The 27,024-nt window shown below is 32.5% G+C and overlaps 1 protein-coding gene across 1 annotated transcript; it reads left to right on the top strand.

Annotated features, from left to right (window-relative positions):
- Positions 1-26,820, top strand: LOC139849246 (uncharacterized). Its single transcript, XM_071838905.1, has 7 exons — positions 1-69; positions 348-479; positions 689-756; positions 25,211-25,941; positions 26,101-26,263; positions 26,368-26,464; positions 26,533-26,820. The coding sequence occupies exons 1-7, from the start codon at positions 1-3 to the stop codon at positions 26,818-26,820; spliced, it is 1,548 nt and encodes a 515-aa protein (XP_071695006.1).
- The last annotated feature ends 204 nt before the right edge of the window (positions 26,821-27,024 follow it).

Here is a 27,024-nt window from a genome sequence, read left to right as displayed (position 1 = left end):
ATGGTGATAACCGATGGTGTTAGGAGGTGGTTAAAGGTGATAAGTAGTTGCGATAGTGGTGGTTTTGAGGTTTGTCCGATTAGCAAAAATAAGGAACAATGGTAGCAGAAATTACTAATTGATCGCGACGAGAAGTCTTCATGGTTACAGCAGTCACGGGATAGTTGTTTTGAATGGTTTTGATTGATATGAAACAAGAACGAGTACAATAGCAGAGAAGAAATCATGGTTTGTGTTAGGGTTGGTTTTGTTATATGTCAAGCTGTAATAGTATTACGATGATGTTCGGTTTGAGGGTACTTCGGTTCTATTATAAACCGAACATGAATTAACAATGAACGAATAAGGTGATAAAGTTGGTGGTGACAAATCAAAGAGGTAGTAGGAAGGAAGTGGGTTTATTCTTGTTGGTAGTTCTCGATGATAGTGATGTTGTGGAGGTGGTGAGAGGGGTGTTTGGTGCCGGTGAAGGTTGTGAGGTGATATGGGTGGTTATGGATTAATGAAGATAGTGAAATTTGTTTGATGGTGTTTGCGTTGGGTTTGGTGATGGTTAACCGAGGTTCTCATTGTTGGTTGTGGGTTAATGGTGAATCAAAATAGAATTAGAATAAGATCATAGCAGTAGGTTGATAAGAAGTAATTTGGTTTGTATAAGTATACTTTTGCATATATAGGTATAATATAGATAGATATATCGATTATGAATTTGCAACAATCAATTATGAATTTGTTAATGGGGGACAAGAAAGAAAGGTGAATTCTCGTTTAATGATTTTAATCACGGATAAGACTATTCTTTATCGACAGAAGTCACGGATAAAGTTAGGGGTCATGAATAAATCAACTGAAAGGATACCTAACAGATTATATAATGCGTATTTATTTATTTATTTATTTTTTATATTTTATTTAATTTAATATTAGTAATTACTAACTATGGTAACATTGTTAATATTAATAATAATAATTATCATAATAATAAATATTACTAACAATGATAGTATTATTAATTATTAATAATAGTGTTTAATAATGATAATAACAACTATAAAATTGATAACAATAAATATCATTTTTGATAATATTAATAATACTAATTATAATAATATTAATGTTATTAATGATAATGATAATATTAGTAATAATAATACTATAACAATTTATATTTATTTTATATGAATACACATTTATTTACAAATAATAGTTCGTGAATCTTCTAGAATGGTCGAAGTTAAATGAATGCAAGAAAACAGTTCAAAAGTTTTTGAGACTCAACATTACAGAATTTACTTATCTTGTCAAAAATAATAAATCATATCGAGAGTTTGATTTAAATTTGATCGGAAATTCCCGGGTCGTCACAGTACCTACCCGTTAAAGAAATTTCGTCCCGAAATTTGAGTGAGGTGGTCATGGCTAACAATAAGAATGTTTTCATGACGAATATGAGTTGGTAAATAGAGTTTTACCATCATTGAGTAATATGAATAAAAAATAATTCGATTATTCGAAGAGTACGAATGAAGCTATCACCAAAGAGTGAAATAGAAAAGTAAAGATTCATCTTAACTTTTGACAGAGTCAGGGATGAATTCCGGAATTCAAGGGATTTAAAGAAAATCTATGAAATCTATAAGATCTGATTCTTCTGAATTTATGGAAATTAAGATCTTTTTAATTAAATGCGATCATTTGTCTCAATTGCTCTGTCAGGTATTTCCATTATAAATGAACTTCTTCTGTTCCATTATTTTCACCATTCCAATACTTTCTTTCTTAGTTCGTACAACCAAAGGATTGTGAAAATGCTTAATCCAATTCTAATCCTTGATATTTTCCTAATTATTATTTCTGTCATCCTTATTTTCAATCTTCCATCAGAAGAATCTGTTTATTTCTACTATTACCTTGGGGTGATACTATTCTTAATTATACCGTGTCTTTATATTGCTATTCGTATTAATATCCATGGTTTGTAATTTCTGCGTTGTTGTTGGATTTTATATTTTCCCTTATATTTCAATGTCCCTGCTTCTGTCTCCTATAATTATTGTCATCCATAGTTAATGCGCTCTCTTATTTGCTGCTATTTATACCCTCTTTCTATTTCGGAGCTTCATGCTTTTGTTTTCTTTTTGCAATTAACGGTCCAGAATTCATAGGTGTGGAGCTTCGAATGATATTAATGTTCTAAACAAGAAAGAACGTAATAGCACGATTTGATTTGTCAAATTACCAGAATCACTGAGAATAGAACTATCAAGAATATAGTTTCTTAATATGTTCAGAAGTTAATCAGAATGAAAGAGTTATGTAACATGGCACATGATGACGTTATGATCTGTGAATCATCACGTTCCATTAGAAACTCAGCATGACTTACTGTAATATAATCATGTTGATCAAGTATCATTATATTATACTAACTCATGCATCAGTTCCCAACATTACTTCAATGACATTCATATTTTAAGTTTGAAAGTTTACAGAATATAGAAACTAATAGTTTCTATATGATGTAACACTGATAACACGAAGAGATAAATGATTTCATATAAGATTAGTTATAAAAATATATTCAGAAATATCGAGGATATTTATAATGAAAGATACGATAATATCTTTTAATATCTAAGATCAGAGGATGATGGAGACTATTGTCCGCAAGGGTTTAGAGTAAGGAGCTAGATATTCACTAAAGACTTCAGCAGACATTGAATCATTTAGATTCTTTGAAGTCAAACTTATTCTTTGTGATTTGTCCACGGCTTCCTTCATAGTTTCGCATAATCTTCTTTTCGGTACTAAATTTTCTATTGAGTGTTTCCAATACTCCATTCTTTATCATCAAACTTTCGACGGTTAAGGTCGTGTACCGTTTTTGCTGTTGTATTCAGCTTTTTTAGAATTTGTGGTATTGATTTGTAGACTGGGTGTTTTTCAGAATTTCAGAATAGAAGATCATAATTCTAAGAGATAAATGTTATATGTTTACATATAACTGTTGATGTAGACATGCTGCGAGATTTCAAAATACTGATTGCTGATTCTCGGTATTTGGTACGACAATTCTCGTTATCAGGTGCAGATGAGTAGATGATAGGATTTCAATGAATATAATAACTTTTCATAAAGTCAAGATCAATGATGTTGCTGGTAAGTTTACTGCTAATGTAGTGAGATATAAACGGTTCTCCGGTAACGATGACGACATGCAAACTTATATATCGAGGTTATAATAAGGCTAATTCGAATGGAAGTCGAAGTTGATTTGTTGAAGCTGTGATAAAATTGGCTAATTTGAAAAAGAGTTGCAATGTTATTTTCGGTAATAACAATGCCAAAGGAGCTAATACAGACACGTGTTAAACTTTTACTTAGGTTCCGGGAGTTTTCAGGTGCATAACTATATGCATAAAATTTTTTCTTCTGTAGATGAAGTGCTGTTGGTTCATCCTCTTGATTGAGGTGTTTTCAAGAATCATGAAAGGTTTGAACGCAGATTGTAATCGTCAAGATACAAATGAGGTTTAAGATGAGATCAAGTGGCAAACTTGAAGAATTTGTTAGTTTCATATGTTATAATCAATATTTTATTTCATTTTAATTGTCCAGTGTTATTAGTCCTCAGTCGATAGTCCACAATTGACAGTCCAATAATTCATATATAGTTTAATATATAATATTCAAATTAATTAATACATATCATGACCCGTGTACATGTCTCAGACTCGATCACAACTCAATATATATATATATATTATTGTAGAATTAACCTCAACCCTGTATAGAGAACTCGATCATTACTTTATATAGAGTGTCTATGGTTATTCCAAATAATATATATAAATGCGTCGATATGATATGTCAAAACCTTGTATACGTGTCCCGATATTTAAAGTGCATAAAATAAATAACAAAAATTAAATAACGATAAATAAAGTGCGTAAAGTAAATAACAGAAATTTAAATGACGATAAATAAAATATAATCAGTTAGCTAGGAACAATTAGCTAGAAACAGTTAGCGTGGATTCTTAACAAAATTTCTCGTAGTTAATTTGTTTGTTTCTAAAAATTTTTTATTTTTTATTTATTTTGTCCAATGTTTTCTTCATTAAGCCACTTGTCGGATTCTAATATGTCAAAATCCAAATATGAAATTGGATGAATATGGTTATTCTGTGGTGAACGGATTTGTATATCGGTGGATGTAAGTAGGATAGTAAATGACTATTGAATCTGATTTGAAGAATGTACAGTGTAACTTATTAATGTGAAATCTAAATATTCCTCGGGTATTACCTACCCGTTAAAATATTTTCATCATTAACAGTTTGTACAAAAGAATTTCTAATTACAATCGTTATGAAAAAATATATATACATATATATTTTCTTCAGACGTAAACATGGATTTAATGAGTCAATGCGATATTAAACTCATTAGGTTTATGGCTAGATATAGAGTACATAATATCTAAAACATTAGAGATTACGTAATCGCCATGAAGGACGAAGATAGTTTATGTAGAATGATTCGTAGAACGATGATTATGTTTGAGGTATAAATTGCGAGGTTAAGACGTGTGATGATGTTGCTGTTGTTGGTACTGGTTATGCTGCTAGTGCTGCTGATGGTGGTAGTGTTGCTGTCGGTGCTACAAGTGTTGTTGGTGCTGAGGTTGGTGATGATGTTGGTGTAGTAAGTATAGCTTGTAAATCACGCACCATTCTTGTCAGGGTTTCTATCCTACCCTCTATCATTTCTATCCATCCACTCATCTGATTCGATAGATCCTGATTATCAATTCGAAGTTCCCTAACTTATTCTAATATTCCCCTTCGATTGGTATTCGGAAGTAGAGGTTGAATATTTTCTGAGATTGCAGTAATGCGACCTTCGAGGTGGAAAACTTTAGCAAGAAGGGTGAATACAGTGTTGCGCATAGGTTCACCGGTGAGTACATCGTTTTCTCCGATATTAGGAGGTAAGTTTGGTTCGCTGTAGGGCTCGCCTTCTTCATTTCCCCATCGAGTGAGTAAGTCTCGGACCCACCCCATCTTCTCCAGAAAGAAAAATAACAAAATGGTTGAGGCACTTCTGGTTCATTGACTTCGGAGTCTGATTCAATATACATCTCGAAATCGCTTCCGGAACTAATGGAATCCAAGCTAAGTGTAGGATCCATCTCTCACGATCAGTTAAAGGGTTTTGATATGAAATGATTTTCGAATATTGAATGATATTCTAATTATATATTGAATATCTATACATACTTCCAAAGATCCCGTGAATTACGGAGAAAATTAAGGAAACGTGTCAGATAAAGTCAACAGTGACAGATACGCTAAGATATGGATTAGTAGATATGCTAAGATATGAATTTTGTCTATACACTATTCATGCAGTCAATGCAATAAAACGTGTCTAGACTAAGAATAATGAGCAGGTAATTTTCTAAGGATGATAAGCAGATGATTTTCCGACAAAAATGATAAGCAAAACTTTTGACATGCAGACACGGTCGAAGTCCAGACTCACTAATGCATCCTAAAGACTATCAGTTAGACACACTAATACAAGACCTAGTTCGCTAAGACCACCGCTCTGATACCACATGTCATACCCCGTCCTAATCCATCTGGACGAAGTCACCAACATCTGGTCCCATTGCGATGATCGACTCCAAATAATGTCTTTAAAATGAGCAAATACACAGCGGAAGGTTTCTTTCATACCTGAGAATATACATGCTTTCAAGTGTCAACTAAAAGGTTGGTGAGTTCATTAGTTTAACATAAATAATCATTTCATAAATTTAATAGCCCACAAGATTTCATATTTCCATTTCTCATAAACATACGTCCCATGCATAGAGACAAAAATATCATTCATATGGATTGAACACCTGGTAACCGACATTCACAATATACATATAAGAATATCCCCATCATTCCGGGATCCTCCTTCGGACATGATATAAATTTCGAAGTACTAAAGCATCCGGTACTTTGGATGGGGCTTGTTGGGCCCGATAGATCTATCTTTAGGATACGCGTCAATTAGGGTGTCTGTTCCCTAATTCTTAGATTACCAGACTTAATAAAAAGGGGCATATTCAATTTCGATAATTCAACCATAGAATGTAGTTTCACGTACTTGTGTCTATTTTGTAAATCATTTATAAAACCTGCATGTATTCTCATCCCAAAAATATTAGATTTTAAAAGTGGGACTATAACTCACGCATATAAATATTGTAAAACAGTTAATAAAGCATTTGCATGTATTCTCAGCCCAAAAATATAATGAGTAAAAAGGGAGCAAATGAAACTCACCTAATGTATTTTTTAGTAAAAATACATATGACTATATTGAACAATGCAGGGTTGGCCTCGGATTCACGAACCTATATCATGTATATATATTAACACATATCACATTTAATCGACTAAGGTTATTTATATTATATAATGTAATAAAATTAATATCTTTATATATATAAGGTTATATTAAGATATGTTTTTATATAACTAGTACTTTATTTGGTAAAATAATATTTATAATAGAAATTTGTAATATTTTCATAAAAATACGGATACTAATAATAATAATAATAGTGTTAATAAAAAAAATGATGATAATAATATATAAAAATCTTGATAATGATAATATTAATAATAATAATAATAAATAATAATAATAATAATAATAATAATAATAATAATAATAATAATAATAATAATAATAATAATAATAATAATAATAATAATAATTTTGCTAATAATGTTAATCTTAGTAAGATGACGATTTTAATTTATAATAATGATAATAATAATAATAATAATAATAATAATAATAATAATAATAATAATAATAATAATAATAATAATAATAATAATAATAATAATAATAATAATAATAATAATAATAATAATAATGATAATAATAATAGCAAAAATAATAAAAGTGCTACCTTAATGGAACAAGCTTTAAAAAGATAAACACCCCGGCCCGGGCTAGAACCCAAGACCTCTCACTAACCCCAAACACACTCAAACAATTACACTGCCTCAGTTTTTCTGATTTAAATCAACTGTTACAATATATGACTCGTTTGTTTGTTGCTTCTGTTACAGGCCCAATTATAATAGAAGCTTATTAATCTGTTTGCTCAACCTAGATTTTGGCCCAACCAAAAGTAAATAAAGCAGCCTGACAAGAATCTGTACTCGGCCCAAAAATAAATTTTACATATGGCAGTAAAACAAGTAGTCGGTTTCTTTTCTTTTCTTTTTATTTTCTTTAACTCAGACACGTAAACTCAACCTTTTCTTTTTATTCGAGTTTTAATTCATCACGTCCCAAAAGCAAGAAATGGTACACAGCCATCGTTTTTTTTTTTAAACGAAACAGACAACAAAAGTCATCTTTATCTAGTCGAGCCTCATCATAATCACTTTATAATAAATCATCATTTTACAACCCCCTATGGTCGGCCATTTAGAAGTAACCACTAGTTACACTTGCATCGATTTAATAATGTTTATTCAATTCATCCATAGACAACGCTCTAAACTATAACCCATTAGTGTCCCACCTTTGAAAATCTTTTACAGAATTAATCACAAAACATTAGTTTCAATAATACTAAACCATCCCTCTTTGTCTTCCTTCGTTGACAATAAAAAAATAAAATAACGAACAGGAGCTAGAAGAAATAAAATATTGCAGCATGTAGTTGTTTAATGGGTGATGTTGGTTTGATGGGTTTATTGATTAGTGAGTTGTGGTGTGTAAACCGAAGTAGTTTATAAATAATGATGGTTTGTTTCAATGGTGATAACCGATGGTGTTAGGAGGTGGTTAAAGGTGATAAGTAGTTGCGATAGTGGTGGTTTTGAGGTTTGTCTGATTAGCAGAAACAAGGAACAATGGTAGCAGAAATTACTAATTGATCACGACGAGAAGTCTTCATGGTTACAGCAGTCACGGGATAGTTGTTTTGAATGGTTTTGATTGATATGAAACAAGAACGAGTACAATAGCAGAGAAGAAATCATGGTTTGTGTTAGGGTTGGTTTTGTTATATATCAAGTTGTAATAGTATTACGATGATGTTCTGTTTGAGGGTACTTCGGTTCTATTATAAATCGAACATGAATTAACAATGAACGAACAAGGTGATATAGTTGGTGGTGACAAATCAAAGAGGTAGTAGGAAGGAAGTGGGTTTATTCTTGTTGGTAGTTCTCGATGATAGTGATGTCGTGGAGGTGGTGAGAGGGGTGTTTGGTGGTGGTGAAGGTTGAGAGGTGATATGGATGGTTATGGATTAATGAAGATAGTGAAATTTGTTTGATGGTGTTTGCGTTGGGTTTGGTGATGGTTAACCGAGGTTCTCATTGTTGGTTGTGGGTTAATGGTGAATCAAAATAGAATTAGAATAAGATCATAGCAGTAGGTTGATAAGAAGTAATTTGATTTGTATAAGTATACTTTTGCATATATAGGTATAATATAGATAGATATATCGATTATGAATTTGCAACAATCAATTATGAATTTGTTAATGGGGGACAAGAAAGAAAGGTGAATTCTCCTTTAATGATTTTAATCACGGATAAGACTATTCTTTGTCGACAGAAGTCACAGATAGAGTTAGGGGTCATGAATAAATCAACTGAAAGGATACCTAACAGATTATATAATGCGTATTTATTTATTTATTTATTTTTTTATATTTTATTTAATTTAATATTAGTAACTACTAACTATGGTAACATTGTTAATATTAATAATAATAATTATCATAATAATAAATATTACTAACAATGATAGTATTATTAATTATTAATAATAGTGTTTAATAATGATAATAACAACTATAAAATTGATAACAATAAATATCATTAATGATAATATTAATAATACTAATTATAATAATATTAATGTTATTAATGATAACGATAATATTGGTAATAATAATACTATAACAATTTATATTTATTTTTGTATGAATACACATTTATTTACAAATAATGGTTCGTGAATCTTCGAGAATGGTCGAAGTTAAATGAATGCAAGAAAACCGTTCAAAAATTTTTGAGACTCAACATTACAGAATTTACTTATCGCGTCAAAAATAATAAATCATATCGAGAGTTTGATTTAAATTTGATCGGAAATTCCCGGGTCGTCACAAAAGGATCGAAAAAACATCTTAAAATTTGGGAAGACGGAACCAGGTATAGGGCTGAAAGAATTTGGGTACCAAATTTTGGAGATGTGAGAGAAATGGGTATTAAGGAAGCACATAAAACCAGATATTCGATACATCCCGGATCGGGGAATATGTACAAAGATCTCAAGAAACACTTTTGGTGGCCGGGTAAGAAAGCCGATATTGCTAAATACGTAGGAGAATGTTTGACGTGTTCTAAGGTCAAAGCTGAACATCAGAAACCATCAGGTCTACTTCAGCAACCTGAAATCTCGGAATGGAAATGGGAAAACATTACCATGGATTTCATTACTAAATTGCCAAGGACTGCAAGTGGTTATGATACTATTTGGGTAATAGTCGATCGTCTCACCAAGTCAGCACACTTTCTGCCAATGAGAGAAGATGATAAAATGGAGAAGTTAGCACGACTATACTTGAAGGAAGTTGTCTCCAGACATGGAATACCATTCTCTATTATCTCTGATAGGGATGGCAGATTTTTCTCAAGGTTTTGGCAAATGTTACAACAAGCATTGGGGACTCGTCTATACATGAGTACTGCCTATCATCCACAAACTGATGGGCAAATTGAAAGGACGATACAGACTCTTGAAGACATGCTACGAGCATGTGTTATTGATTTTGGAAACAGTTGGGATCGACATCTACCGTTAGCAGAATTTTCCTACAACAACAGTTACCATTCGAGTATTGAGATGGCACCGTTTGAGGTACTTTATGGCAGAAAGTGCAAGTCTCCGATTTGTTGGAGTGAAGTGGGGGATAGACAAATTACGGGTCCAGAAATTATCCAAGAAAGTACCGAGAAAATCATTCAAATTCAATAACGGTTAAAAACCACTCAAAGTCGACAAAAGAGCTACGCGGACAGTAAAAGAAAGGATATAGAATTTGAAATTGGTGACATGGTCTTGCTTAAGGTTTCACCTTGGAAAGGCGTTGTTCGATTTGGTAAACGGGGGAAATTAAATCCGAGGTACATTGGACCATTCAAGATTATTGATCGTGTCGGACCAGTAGCTTACCAACTTGAGTTGAAAGGACCCGTCCTAATCCATCCGGACAAAGTCCACATCGATTATGAACGATTCACAACAGTTGATTACATCGCGAGGTACTTGACCTCTATATAATACATTTTACAAACATTGCATTCATTTTTGAAAAGACAATATTTCATTACATCTACGGTTGACGACATGCATACCATTTCATAATATATCTTACTATAATTGACTTAATAATAATCTTGATAAACTCAACGACTCGAATGCAACGTCTTTTGAAATATGTCATGAATGACTCCAATTAATATCTCTAAGATGAGCAAAAGCACAGCGGAAGATTTCTTTCATACCTGAGAATAAACATGCTTTAAAGTGTCAACCAAAAGGTTGGTGAGTTCATTAGTTTATCATAAACAAACATTTCATAATTTTAATAGACCACAAGATTTCATATTTCCAATTCTCATAAATAAACGTCCCATGCATAGAGACAAAAATATCATTCATATGGATTGAACACCTGGTAACCGACATTAACAATATGCATATAGAATATCCCCATCATTCCGGGATCCTCCTTCGGACATGATATAAATTTCGAAGTACTAAAGCATCCGGTACTTTGGATGGGGCTTGTTGGACCCGATAGATCTATCTTTAGGATTCGCGTCAATTAGGGTGTCTGTTCCCTAATTCTTAGATTACCAGACTAAATAAAAAGGGGCATATTCGATTTCGATAATTCAACCATAGAATGTAGTTTCACGTACTTGTGTCTATTTTTTAAATCATTTATAAAAATTGCGCATGTATTCTCAGCCCAAAAATATAAAGGGTAAAAAGGCAAATGAAACTCACCTGACAACTTCAGAAATAAATCACAGAGATGTGACCGAAAATCGGAATGCAAGTAACCGTAGACCCCAACCTAGAGAACATATGTTGGTCAATAAGTGTCTAATAAGCTAGGTCGGTCTATAGGGTTCGTATAGTCTTATTGCTCAAGTCCTACTCATAAATTTAGCAAAATTTAGCAAAAGTCAACAAAAGTCAAATTAAGTCAAATGTAAGTCAAACGCAAGTCAAACACAGTCAACATAGTCAACACCAGTCAACAATCTCATAATATTACTCAAGTTGGTCAAATAGTCAAACATAGGTCAAACTTAAGTTATACATTTTTATTTAGTAAAAACAATATTATTTACATATATGTATATGTAGTAACTTTACAGCTGATTTCGGGTCCCACCAAATCCGATATAATACTTTGGGTCGTGACCGTTGGAAAGTATGTCATCCCACCTTTCTATAGACAGTTTATTTGACAAAGACGGAGTTACAGTTTGAAAGTTATGACCTCGCGAAAACAGTCCTTCAAAACACTAAATGCTGAGTTTTGATGTTGTTAACAGCATTGGATCAGCCCTGATGTTCCATTTTCGTACTCGTTTTAGACCAGTTTAGTCTCGACAAAATCATACATATAACATATCGTTTTAAAGCTTGTCGTAAATACTTTCAATATCAATTAATGGTTTTTATCCAAACTTAACCAATTTCAACTTATGAGTCCGCAAAGTAGGCTCGAGAGTCATTTTTGACACTTTTGTTAAAAATGCTAAAACTTTCGGTTAACGATCCAAATTTGAATCCGGCTGACCTGAGTTAACCAAATTTGTATCACAGCTCAAAAATGACATTTTAGATGTGTTGGTGACTTCCGTTTTCCAAAATTATGCATATGGGTTAATTTATTCACGTTTGACCCGAATAGGTCATAAATCTCTCTTTAAACCAAAATAGACCCAAAACTCATTTTTAAAGCACCAAAACTTGCAGGCATACTTAAATCAACATATAAAATTTGTTTACGCTGACCGTTATCCCTTTTGACATTTTTAGACTCAAACGGGTCAAGTGTCCAAATGGACGGTCCAAGTTCGGGTGTCCATTTTCGCATGCAATTATCTCAAAATCTAGAAACTTTTAAGATACAACACCTATATGAAAACTTAACTACTAATCATGAACTTTTCAAATATAAAATCTACATTTTCCAGAACTTAAGTTAATTAAACATATTGGCCTGTTTAGTTTAGAGTTAACACGTATTGTCACAAATTTTCACGCGCGTCATACAAACATCGGACATAATTCATAACACATAAAACATGGTAACATGGAAAACTCCAGATCAAAAGTAGACTCAAAATCGATTCCAAAAAATCCAGCCAGGGCCTCATACGATGTCTACAAGTCGGGTTTCAGAAGAGGTACATTTATGGTTCGCTAAATCAGTTTCTGACTGCGCACCAATCTCGTAATGGCTATAACCGGAGCTAGGGACATGCAAATCAAGCTAGGTCAGTGGTCTTAGTTCAAGGACAAGTCAAATTACCACATATCCTTAAATGAGAAACTTTTGTTTAGCCAATTGGTACAGTTTATTCAATCAAATTGGACATTCTGTTTCAGCTCAATTCAGAAGTTACCAAATCTACGGCCTTAGTGTGCACAATGTATCGGGTTTCAGAGGTTTCAATAAACTAGACATTTATCACATAACATACAAAGTTCGATAATCCAGAAGGCCAAGGTCTCAAAAGGTGTACAACTCTTACTATAAAACTATAGGTACATACGTTACAGATTTGGACAGAATGCATGTTACCATTTCGACACGCACATTACTCAAGCTTCACAAATCCAAATGATGCAAGGCCTAGATGAAACGTTAACTACAACATATGAAATTTTCAGATATGCAAAGTCCTAAATCACTATCATACTTCAAATAAATTTAAAAGTCAGTTTTATAATACTGAGCAAATCAGTTTTTCATATACGATCAATTAAGCATAACGGGAGTATTACAAATCCAAATAGCATGATAACCTAGTCTAACTTGAGTGTTTTTAAATCCTCTACACAATTATGATCAGTTTAGAATTCAATTCTATGTCCATTTTTCCAGAATTTGACATAATCACATATTCATCACAAAAACTTCAATCAATCATATCTTAAGCATACGGTAATGAAAATACGCGAATCTAAAGCCTAAAATTATTAATTTTTCGAGAGGATTTTAATTATATCATAATATTTAACATTCAAGAAAACCAAGTTTCTGTAACCACACAAAACAAATTCGGGATTAAACATAAACACATCAAACGAGCAATATAACACATACAATCATGTATAATCATATAGACTTGAGCAATAGACACTATATCTACCCTAATATGTAACAAAAACATGAAAACCCAAAAATTTGAGTTTTTAAAACTTACACAAATCATGAAATTATTGGTATGGATGTGTAGAGCTCTTCGAGAGGAATCCGAATATATAAACGATTTTATGATCCATCAAGTTTTTAAGGTGTTCTTGAGTGATAAAAGATTGATGATGATGATGAATAGTAGTGGGTGTTCTTGAGAGAAAAATTGGGTGTTTGATAAAATGAATCTGGAATATAGATAGATTAGATAAGGTCACGGGTGTTTTACTGGTTAATCACGGGTATAGATATAACACGGTATAATAATTAAATAAACTCGGGTATTAAATGTGTAGTCACGGGTTAGTATTTAATTTTTATCTGTTATCTAAAACCCAATGTATTTTAGTTTAATATGATTCAATGATTGGTTAATTTTATATTTATAAAAATTATATATATATATATCTATATTGTTTTAAACCTTTTAAAATTCTTGACGTCATACCTAGTTGGTGTGTTTCATTATTTATTATATTTTTAATAAGCCTATAATTTATAAAACTCATTTTCGGATCATCGTTTATTTTAAAATCACATAAGTTCCTTTTTAACTCGTTTACTATCAATTGAATGACAATTGAGCGTTACCGTTGTTTACTAAATAACTTCGAAATCACTAAATATATATTCTATACACTTTATTTATATGTATATATACTTTCTAAATAATATTTATTATATATTATTATTATTTACGTAATTAATTCTAACAATTACAATATATAATATTTCATTTTATTATTTACATATATATATATATATATATAATTATATACATATCTATTTACAAGTAATCGTATTATGCGTCGTCGGGAAAAGTCAAAGGTCAAATGGATTCATAAAAATAGTTCAAAATTTTTGAGATTCAACTTTACAGACTTTGCTTATCGTGTCGAAATCAAATAAGAATTAAGTTTAAATTTGGTCAGAAATTTCCGGGTCGTCACAGTACCTACCCGTTAAAGAAATTTCGTCCCGAAATTTGAGTGAGGTGGTCATGGCTAACAATAAAAATGTTTTCATGACGAATATGAGTTGATAAATAGAGTTTTATCATCTTTGAGTAATATGGGTAAAACAATTCGATTTTTCGAAGAGCACAAATGAAGCTATCACAAAATAGTGAAATGAGAAAGACAAGTTTCATCATAACTTTTGACTAGTCATGGTTGAATTCCGGAATTCAAGGGATTTAAAGAAAATCTTTGAAATCTATAACATATGGTTCTTCGTGATTTAAGGAAATTAGGATCTCTATAATTAAACACGGTAATCTTCCTCGATTGCTCTGTCAGATATTTTCACTATAAATTTATCTCTCCCGTTTCATTATTTTCATCATTCCAATACCTTCTTTCTTAGTTCATATTTTCAAAAGATTTTGAAAATGCTTAATCCAATTCTAATCCTTGATATTTTCTTGATTATCGTATCAATCACTCTTCTTTTTCAACTACCACCAGAGGAATATGTTTACTTCAACTATGATCTAGAAATTATTTTATTTCCCTTCTCCCATGTCTTTATTTTGCTATACGCATTGTTATACACGGTTTTTAATTTCTGTGTTTGTGATCAGCTTTATATTTCCTTTTATATTTCGGAGCTCCATGCTCTTGTTTTCTCTTCCCGACTTTAAGTCAAGCGAATACTGGTCCAGAATTCGTAGGTATAAAGTTTCGATTGATCATAATGTTCTAAGTAGGAAGGATCGTAATAGCACGATTTGATTTGTTATATTATCAGAATTACTGAGGATAGAGCTATCAAGAATATATTTTCTTGATATGTTCGGAGGTTAAGTAGAATGAAAGAGTTATGTAACATGGTACATGATGAGGGTGTGATCTACTGTGAACCATCATCATGTTCCATTAGAAACTCAGCATGACTTACTGTAATATAATCACGTTGGCCTGACGTCATTATATTATACTAACTCATGCTTCAATTTCCAACACTTCTCCAGAATTCATTCATAATTTAAACTCGAATTTCAATGAACTTTAGAAACTAAAATAGTTTCCTTTATGATGTAACATAGATAGCACGAGGAGATAGATAATTTTTGGACAAGAAGAGTTATGAATATATCCTCAGAAATATCGAAGATATTTATGATGATATTTTCAGAATTTCTAAGATCGAAGGTTGATGAAGAAAGATTTTCCACAAGATTTAACATGAGTACAGAGCAAGATATTCTCTAAAAATTTCATCGGATATAGAATTATCTGGATTTTTTTTTTTTTTTTGAATATAGGGTTTGGTCCTTGTATTTGTCCTCTGTCTCCTTCATGGTTTGCTCAATCCGTTTTTCAGTACCAAATTTTCTATTGAGCGTTTCCAACACTCCATTCTTTATTATTAAGCTTCTGGTCATTAGGACCATCTATAGCTTTTGCTGCTTCATCAGCACTCTCATATATGAATCATTGGTTATCAATCCGAGGTATTTTCAAGAGTTTGAAGGGTTTGAATGAAAATTGTTCGCTAAGATACAAAAGATTGTTTAAGATGAAATCAAGTGGCAACCTTGAGAAAATTATTTAATTGTAGAAGATGTAGCTTATTAACGATATTTTAAATCAGAATGTGTTATAATTGACATCTCCTATTCTTTTAATGCTTTTTAGTTGTCCAAGGTTAGTAGTCTAATAGTCCAATATAAAATCTTAGAATTTAAAATATTTAAGATTTGAAGATGATGAAGAAAATTTTACGTAGTTAATTAATTGGTTACTAATCAATTTTTATTTTATTTATTATTTTCTCCATTATGCCACTTGTCAAATCTTGACTTGGATTTTGATCGACAGAAATTCGTATATGAAATTGAATTGGAATGAAAATAGTTATTCTTTGATGAACGGATACGTATATCTGTGGTTGTAAGTAGGATAGTAAATGACTGTTGAATCGTATTTAAAGAATGTACAGTATAACATGTTAATGTGAAATCTAAATATTCCTCGGGTATTACCTACCCGTTAAAATATTTTAACCATTAACAGTTTGTACACAAGAATCTTTGATGTACAACGATACGTAGAACGAATATATTCGATGTAGAACGAATATGTAGAACGAAGATAAATGGTGTAGAACGTCATGTAGAACAAGATTATGCTTGAGGTACAGATTGTGAGGTTGGGGCTTGTGATGCGGATGTTGAGGCTTGTGTTGGTGGTATTGGTGCTGTTGGTACTGATGCTGGTGGTGCTGTTGATGTAGGTGATGTTGCTGAAGCTGGTAATTTTGGCACCATAATTTCCAAAGCCACTACTAGAGCGCGAAGTTTGGTGACTTCTTCTATTACTCTGGGATGATTGGCGGTTTTAACAAGCGGATGAATAAGGTTCAGAGTTTGGGATATCATATAATTTGTTGTGAAATATCCTGGTAATGAGGGTGAATATGGTGTTTCGAATAGGTTCGCCGGTAAGTACTTCAGGTTCTTTGCCAATAGGGCAATATGGTTGGTGAGAGGGATCACTTCTTCTCACCTCCATTGATTAAGTCGACTACGAACCCATTCTCAATTCATCCAGAATTGATGATGGCTGATTGGTTGATTCATTCCGATTACACCACTTTCGAAGCTCGAGTGGAAACCCATATCGAAATCCGAGGAACTTGAACTTGTTGCAGAATTCATCTTACACGGTTAGATAAAAGATTTTTGATATGAAATGATTTTCGGATATCGGATGATATTCTAATTACATAGAATACCTATGTATAGTATAGAAGATTCCGTAGATTACGAAGGGAAATAAGGAAACGTGTCAGATAAAGTCTACAGTAACAGATACGTTAAGATGTGAATTAGCAGATACGCTAAGATATGAATTTTTGTCTATACACTATTCATGCAATCAATGCAGTAAGATATGTCTAGATTAAGAATGATAAGCAAGTGATTCCCCGCAGATAATTTTCGACACGAAATGATAAGCAAAACTTTTGACATGCAGACACGGTCAAAGTCCAGACTCCTAATGCATCTAAACAACTATCAGTTAGACACACTAATGCAAGACCTGGTTCGCTAAGACCACCGCTCTGATACCAACTGAAAGGACCCGTCCTAATCCATCCGGACAAAGTCCACATCGATTATGAACGATTCACAACAGTTGATTACATCGCGAGGTACTTGACCTCTATATAATACATTTTACAAACATTGCATTCATTTTTGAAAAGACAATATTTCATTACATCTACGGTTGACGACATGCATACCATTTCATAATATATCTTACTATAATTGACTTAATAATAATCTTGATAAACTCAACGACTCGAATGCAACGTCTTTTGAAATATGTCATGAATGACTCCAATTAATATCTCTAAGATGAGCAAAAGCACAGCGGAAGATTTCTTTCATACCTGAGAATAAACATGCTTTAAAGTGTCAACCAAAAGGTTGGTGAGTTCATTAGTTTATCATAAACAAACATTTCATAATTTTAATAGACCACAAGATTTCATATTTCCAATTCTCATAAATAAACGTCCCATGCATAGAGACAAAAATATCATTCATATGGATTGAACACCTGGTAACCGACATTAACAATATGCATATAGAATATCCCCATCATTCCGGGATCCTCCTTCGGACATGATATAAATTTCGAAGTACTAAAGCATCCGGTACTTTGGATGGGGCTTGTTGGACCCGATAGATCTATCTTTAGGATTCGCGTCAATTAGGGTGTCTGTTCCCTAATTCTTAGATTTCCAGACTAAATAAAAAGGGGCATATTCGATTTCGATAATTCAACCATAGAATGTAGTTTCACGTACTTGTGTCTATTTTTTAAATCATTTATAAAAATTGCGCATGTATTCTCAGCCCAAAAATATAAAGGGTAAAAAGGCAAATGAAACTCACCTGACAACTTCAGAAATAAATCACAGAGATGTGACCGAAAATCGGAATGCAAGTAACCGTAGACCCCAACCTAGAGAACATATGTTGGTCAATAAGTGTCTAATAAGCTAGGTCGGTCTATAGGGTTCGTATAGTCTTATTGCTCAAGTCCTACTCATAAATTTAGCAAAATTTAGCAAAAGTCAACAAAAGTCAAATTAAGTCAAATGTAAGTCAAACGCAAGTCAAACACAGTCAACATAGTCAACACCAGTCAACAATCTCATAATATTACTCAAGTTGGTCAAATAGTCAAACATAGGTCAAACTTAAGTTATACATTTTTATTTAGTAAAAACAATATTATTTACATATATGTATATGTAGTAACTTTACAGCTGATTTCGGGTCCCACCAAATCCGATATAATACTTTGGGTCGTGACCGTTGGAAAGTATGTCATCCCACCTTTCTATAGACAGTTTATTTGACAAAGACGGAGTTACAGTTTGAAAGTTATGACCTCGCGAAAACAGTCCTTCAAAACACTAAATGCTGAGTTTTGCTGTTGTTAACAGCATTGGATCAGCCCTGATGTTCCATTTTCGTACTCGTTTTAGACCAGTTTAGTCTCGACAAAATCATACATATAACATATCGTTTTAAAGCTTGTCGTAAATACTTTCAATATCAATTAATGGTTTTTATCCAAACTTAACCAATTTCAACTTATGAGTCCGCAAAGTAGGCTCGAGAGTCATTTTTGACACTTTTGTTAAAAATGCTAAAACTTTCGGTTAACGATCCAAATTTGAATCCGGCTGACCTGAGTTAACCAAATTTGTATCACAGCTCAAAAATGACATTTTAGATGTGTTGGTGACTTCCGTTTTCCAAAATTATGCATATGGGTCAATTTATTCACGTTTGACCCGAATAGGTCATAAATCTCTCTTTAAACCAAAATAGACCCAAAACTCATTTTTAAAGCACCAAAACTTGCAGGCATACTTAAATCAACATATAAAATTTGTTTACGCTGACCGTTATCCCTTTTGACATTTTTAGACTCAAACGGGTCAAGTGTCCAAATGGACGGTCCAAGTTCGGGTGTCCATTTTCGCATGCAATTATCTCAAAATCTAGAAACTTTTAAGATACAACACCTATATGAAAACTTAACTACTAATCATGAACTTTTCAAATATAAAATCTACATTTTCCAGAACTTAAGTTAATTAAACATATTGTCCTGTTTAGTTTAGAGTTAACACGTATTGTCACAAATTTTCACGCGCGTCATACAAACATCGGACATAATTCATAACACATAAAACATGGTAACATGGAAAACTCCAGATCAAAAGTAGACTCAAAATCGATTCCAAAAAATCCAGCCAGGGCCTCATACGATGTCTACAAGTCGGGTTTCAGAAGAGGTACATTTATGGTTCGCTAAATCAGTTTCTGACTGCGCACCAATCTCGTAATGGCTATAACCGGAGCTAGGGACATGCAAATCAAGCTAGGTCAGTGGTCTTAGTTCAAGGACAAGTCAAATTACCACATATCCTTAAATGAGAAACTTTTGTTTAGCCAATTGGTACAGTTTATTCAATCAAATTGGACATTCTGTTTCAGCTCAATTCAGAAGTTACCAAATCTACGGCCTTAGTGTGCACAATGTATCGGGTTTCAGAGGTTTCAATAAACTAGACATTTATCACATAACATACAAAGTTCGATAATCCAGAAGGCCAAGGTCTCAAAAGGTGTACAACTCTTACTATAAAACTATAGGTACATACGTTACAGATTTGGACAGAATGCAGGTTACCATTTCGACACGCACATTACTCAAGCTTCACAAATCCAAATGATGCAAGGCCTAGATGAAACGTTAACTACAACATATGAAATTTTCAGATATGCAAAGTCCTAAATCACTATCATACTTCAAATAAATTTAAAAGTCAGTTTTATAATACTGAGCAAATCAGTTTTTCATATACGATCAATTAAGCATAACGGGAGTATTACAAATCCAAATAGCATGATAACCTAGTCTAACTTGAGTGTTTTTAAATCCTCTACACAATTATGATCAGTTTAGAATTCAATTCTATGTCCATTTTTCCAGAATTTGACATAATCACATATTCATCACAAAAACTTCAATCAATCATATCTTAAGCATACGGTAATGAAAATACGCGAATCTAAAGCCTAAAATTATTAATTTTTCGAGAGGATTTTAATTATATCATAATATTTAACATTCAAGAAAACCAAGTTTCTGTAACCACACAAAACAAATTCGGGATTAAACATAAACACATCAAACGAGCAATATAACACATACAATCATGTATAATCATATAGACTTGAGCAATAGACACTATATCTACCCTAATATGTAACAAAAACATGAAAACCCAAAAATTTGAGTTTTTAAAACTTACACAAATCATGAAATTGTTGGTATGGATGTGTAGAGCTCTTCGAGAGGAATCCGAATATATAAACGATTTTATGATCCATCAAGTTTTTAAGGTGTTCTTGAGTGATAAAAGATTGATGATGATGATGAATAGTAGTGGGTGTTCTTGAGAGAAAAATTGGGTGTTTGATAAAATGAATCTGGAATATAGATAGATTAGATAAGGTCACGGGTGTTTTACTGGTTAATCACGGGTATAGATATAACACGGTGTAATAATTAAATAAACTCGGGTATTAAATGTGTAGTCACGGGTTAGTATTTAATTTTTATCTGTTATCTAAAACCCAATGTATTTTAGTTTAATATGATTCAATGATTGGTTAATTTTATATTTATAAAAATTATATATATATATATCTATATTGTTTTAAACCTTTTAAAATTCTTGACGTCATACCTAGTTGGTGTGTTTCATTATTTATTATATTTTTAATAAGCCTATAATTTATAAAACTCATTTTCGGATCATCGTTTATTTTAAAATCACATAAGTTCCTTTTTAACTCGTTTACTATTAATTGAATGACAATTGAGCGTTACCGTTGTTTACTAAATAACTTCGAAATCACTAAATATATATTCTATACACTTTATTTATATGTATATATACTTTCTAAATAATATTTATTATATATTATTATTATTTACGTAATTAATTCTAACAATTACAATATATAATATTTCATTTTATTATTTACATATATATATATATATATATATATATATATATAATTATATACATATCTATTTACAAGTAATCGTATTATGCGTCGTCGGGAAAAGTCAAAGGTCAAATGGATTCATAAAAATAGTTCAAAATTTTTGAGATTCAACTTTACAGACTTTGCTTATCGTGTCGAAATCAAATAAGAATTAAGTTTAAATTTGGTCAGAAATTTCCGGGTCGTCACATGAGTTACCTCTACAACTCGCGGGTGTACATAATGCCTTCCACGTCTCGAATTTGAAGAAATGATTTGCTGAAGAGGATCTCACCATTCCATTAGACGAGATTACAATTAACGTAAAACTACAATTCATTGAAGAACCCGTCGAAATAATGGATCGTGAGGTTAAAAGACTTAAGAAAAATAAAATACCAATCGTTAATGTTTGATGGAATGGTCGTAGAGGACCCGAGTTCACCTGGGAGCGTGAAGATCAAATGAAGCTGAAAGACCAGCACCTATTTCCAGAAGATGCGTCAACACCTTCAACAACTTAAAATTTTGGGACGAAATTTATTTAACGGGTAGGTACTGTAGTGACCCGAACTTTTCCATGATTATATATTAAATGAAATTGATATTTACATGATTAAATGTTTCCAACATGTTAAGCAATCAAACTTGTTAAGACTTGATTATTTGAAAGGAGTTTCATGTAGACAATTGACCACCCAGTTTGCCTGATGATTCACGAACGTCATAACTTTTGATAATTATATAATCGTTTTATTTTTTTAAGATGTAAGTTTTTATATATAAGAAGAAATACAATTAAATCAAAGATGCACAAGTAAAACACTATTTGCTACAGTAAATTTTTGCTTTGCTACAGTAAAATACTATTTGCTACAGTAAAATACTATTTGCTACAGTAAAATACTATTTGCTCGTATTCAATCTGTATTCGTACTCGTACAATACCCAGCCTCTAGATGTATATACTATTGGTATATACACTTCAATGATCAGCTCTTAGCAGCCTTATTGAGTCACCTAAATATGTGGGAACCATCATTTGGCAACTAGCATGAAATATCTAACAAAAATACAAACTAATGGAACCTTATATTCAAGGGTAGGATCGCGTTTTTGTTCACCAACCATAACACTTTCATTTTTCAACTTTCATACATCAAACTTATCTCTCTCTTGTTCTCTATTGATGTTCTAAGTGTTCTTCATCACCTTCATCAAAATCTAGCTCAATCTAGCTCATAAATCCTAACCTAGATCAACTTACAAAACAACTACTCAAGAACACACCAAAAACACTTTCAAGTTTACTAGCTTACTTCCGATCTTGCAAATCCATTTCAAGTGATCATCTATACTCAAGAAATATTTCGTATTTATAGTAAGATATCTTTCTAATTCAAAGTAATACTCATATTCAAACTTTGATTCAATTTCTATAACTATAACAATCTTATTTCGAGTGAAAATCTTACTTGAACTTGTTTTCGTGTCATGATTCTGCTTCAAGAACTTTCAAGCTATCTAAGGATCCTTTGAAGCTAAATCTATATTTCTCATTTCCCGTAGGTTTACCTACTAAAATTAAGGTAGTAATGATGTTCATAACATCATTCGATTCATACATATAAAACCATCTTATTCGAAGATTTAAACATGTAATCACTAGAACATAGTTTAGTTAATTCTAAACTTGTTCGCAAATAAAGTTAATCCCTCTAACTTAACTTTTAAAATCAACTAAACACATGTTCTATATCTATATGATATGTTAACTTAATGATTTAAAACCTGGAAACACGATGAACACCGAAAAACCGGACATACGCCGTCGTAGTGAAACCTGGGGCTGTTTTGGGTTAGAAAAATAAAAACTATCTTAATCTTTGAATTGGAAGTTTGTTTTCTGGAAAAATGATATTTCATATGAACATGATACTATATCCAAAAATCATGGTTAAACTCAAAGTGAAAGTATGTTTTTCAAAATGGTCATCAAGATGTCGTTCTTTCGACGGAAATGACTACCTCTTTAGTAAATGACTTGTAACCTGTATTTCTGACTATAAACTTATACTTTTTCTGTTTAGTTTCATAAATTACAGTTCATTATAAAACCATAGCAACTTGAATCACTCAAAACAGATTTAAAACGAAGAAATTATGGGTAAAACAAAATTGAAAAATTTTACTTGTTGTAGCTACGAAAATTTTACAACAAATCTACACTAATCATATCCTAGCTAACTTATATTGTATTATACATGTATTCTAATATATAATGTAATCTTGGGATACCATAGACACGTATACAATGTTTTGACATATCATATCGACCCATCTATATATATTATTTGGAACAACCATAGACACTCTATATGTTGTAATGTTCGAGTTCGCTATACAGGGTTGAGGTTGATTCTCAAAATATATATACTTTGAGTTGTGATCTAGCATGTGACGTGTATACACTGGGTCGTGGATTGATTCAAGATAATATATATTGATTTATTTCTGTACATCTAACTGTGGACAACTAGTTGTAGGTTACTACCGAGGACTGCTAACTTAACAAACTTAAATCATAAAAACGTAATAAAAAAAATGTTTTGAATATATTTCAATCATACTTTGATATATATGTACACAATTGTTATAGGTTCGTGAATCGACCAGTGGCCAAGTTTTATTTCCAACGAAGGAAAAATCTGTGAAAGTGAGTTATAGTCCCATTTTTACTATCTAATATTTTTGGGATGAGAATACATGTAGTTTTATAAATGTTTTACAAAATAGATACAAGTACTTGAAACTACATTCTATGTTGGATTATGAATACCGAATATCGCCCTTTTTAGCTTGGTAACCTAAGAATTAGGGAACAGTATCTCTAATTGACGCGAATCCTAAAAATAGATCTATGGCCCTAACAAACCCCATCCGAGGTACGGATTCTTTAGTACTTCGATTTTTATACAGACAAGAGGATTCTGTTATACAGACGAGAGGATTCTGTTTTGGGGATATTCTATATGCATCTTGTTAATGTCGGTTACCAGGTGTTCATCATATGAGTGATTTTACCTTAATGCAGACGAGAGGATTCTGCTTGAGGATTATGTTTATAAAATGAAATCTTGTGGTCTATTATTATTACAATTTGATATATATAGATTAAACCTATAACTCACCAACATTTTGTTGACGTTTTAAGCATGTTTATTCTCAAGTGATTATTAAGAGCTTCCGCTGTTGCATGCTAAATTAAGGATAATAATTGGAGTCAGCATGCTTGTATAATATTGTTTAAAAACTGCATTCGAAGACTTAAGTTTTTGTGTAATATTATTGTAAACCATTATGTAATGGTCAAGTGAAAACGCTATATTATAGATTATCATTATTTGATAATCTTCGTAATGTTTTAAACCTTTATCGATAAAATAAAGGTTATGGTTTGTTTTAAAAACGAATGCAGTCTTTGAAACACGTCTCATATAGAGGTCAAAACCTCGCAACGAAACCAATTAATATGAAATGTTTATAATTGATATGAACGGGACATTTCAGATCAGCCTCTATTTCTATATTGGTAAATGGTTCCCCGACCAGGGAGTTTAGCCTACAAAAGGGTATTCGTCAGGGTGATCCGCTATCGCCTTATCTCTTCATCATTGCCAGCGAGGGCCGGAATGTTTTGGCGAATATTGCAATAAGGGATGGGTTAATAAGAGGTGTGGGTGTCGGGGAAAATAGAGTTAGGATATCACATCTACAATTCGCAGACGACACCATATTTTTTGGTGAGTGGGGTAATCGAAATGTTTCGAATGTTCTTAAAACATTAACATGTTTTAAGAAAGTGTCGGGATTAAAGATTAACATGAACAAAAGTCAGTTATTCGGGATTGGGATTTCGCTAGCTGATGTTGAAGCCATGGCACTCAAATTCGGATGTGAAGTAGGAAAAATCCCTTTTTCTTACCTAGGAATGCCCATTAGGAAGAAATCTTATAATAAAGACACGTGGAATCCGGTGATTGAGAAACTTAACAAACGATTCACGGATTGGAAGGCCCGATCGATGTCATTCGGGGCTAGGTTAACTCTTATTAAATTTGTCCTTAGTAGTATCCCACTTTATTTCTTCTCGTTGTTTCGTGCACCCATCTGCGTTGTCAACCTTCTCGAAAATTTACTCCGTAAGTTCTTTTGGGGAGGGTCGGGTGAGGAATCAAAATTATCATGGGTCAAATGGGATGTAATTTTGTTACCTTATGGGGAGGGGGGATTAAATGTGGGTTCGCTGAAAGTTAGGAATTGGGAGCTTTTGGGAAAATGGTGGTGGCGATTTTGAACCGAAATCGAAGCGCTATGGGTCAAAGTCATAAAAACCATTTACGGGCGGGACGGGGGGTTGGGGCACTCTACTTCTAACCTTTATGTTGTTCGCAATACAGTTTGGAGTAACATTATTCATATCGGTATTGACTTGATCAAGATCGGTCTGGATATTAATTCTTTTTTCGAGAGGAAAATAGGTGACGGACGTGACATTCTCTTTTGGAAAGACATATGGGTTGGCGACACTTCTTTAAAAGAAAAGTTTCCAAGACTCTTCAGGTTAGATATCAATCAAGACACCTGTGTTTACGAAAGAATTCAAGTGGCTAACGGGTCGTGGCAGTTTTCATGGGGTTGGTCAAGAACACCTTGGGGGCGTTTAGTGGGGGAATTGGAATAGCTCGTGGGTCTGATAAAAAAACAATGTCTCTTTGGGTGATGGAAACACAAAATGGCAGTGGGTGCTTGATAACTCAGAAGGTTATAATTCAAGGTTAGTATCTACAAAAATTGATGATATTATTTTTGAGAAATCGGGTCATTTACAGGGCACAATGAAAAACAATTATCTCCCTCAAAAAATTGGTATCTTTTTTTGGAGAGCCCTACGTGGTAGAATCCCGATTAGAGAAGAACTCGATAAATGTGGAATAGACTTAGACAGTCTATTGTGCCCTATGTGTAACGACTTCATTGAATCGGTGGACCATGTACTCATCTCATGCAAGGCGGCAACCGACGTTTGGAAAGCTATCTATAATTGGTGGGGATCCTCCCCTCCCAATTTCGACAGCTTACATGAATTGTTCTCGGGTTCGGGACGGGGAATTTTATAGGGAGAAGACAAAAAGATTTGGCAAACAATTGAGTGGGTAACGGGTTACTATATTTGGAAGAATAGGTATCAAAAGGTATTTCGGAATGAATCATGGGCGTGTTCGAAGATCGTAAGTGATATCCAAGTGAAAACGTTTGAATGGATCACCAACCGTTCAAGATACAAATCGATGGATATGTTACAATGGCTCACATGTCCAAGC

Source organism: Rutidosis leptorrhynchoides, chromosome 5 (assembly GCF_046630445.1).
Source record: "Rutidosis leptorrhynchoides isolate AG116_Rl617_1_P2 chromosome 5, CSIRO_AGI_Rlap_v1, whole genome shotgun sequence".
NCBI classification, from domain to species: domain Eukaryota; kingdom Viridiplantae; phylum Streptophyta; class Magnoliopsida; order Asterales; family Asteraceae; genus Rutidosis; species Rutidosis leptorrhynchoides.
This window is presented reverse-complemented; position numbering and strand designations above follow the sequence as displayed.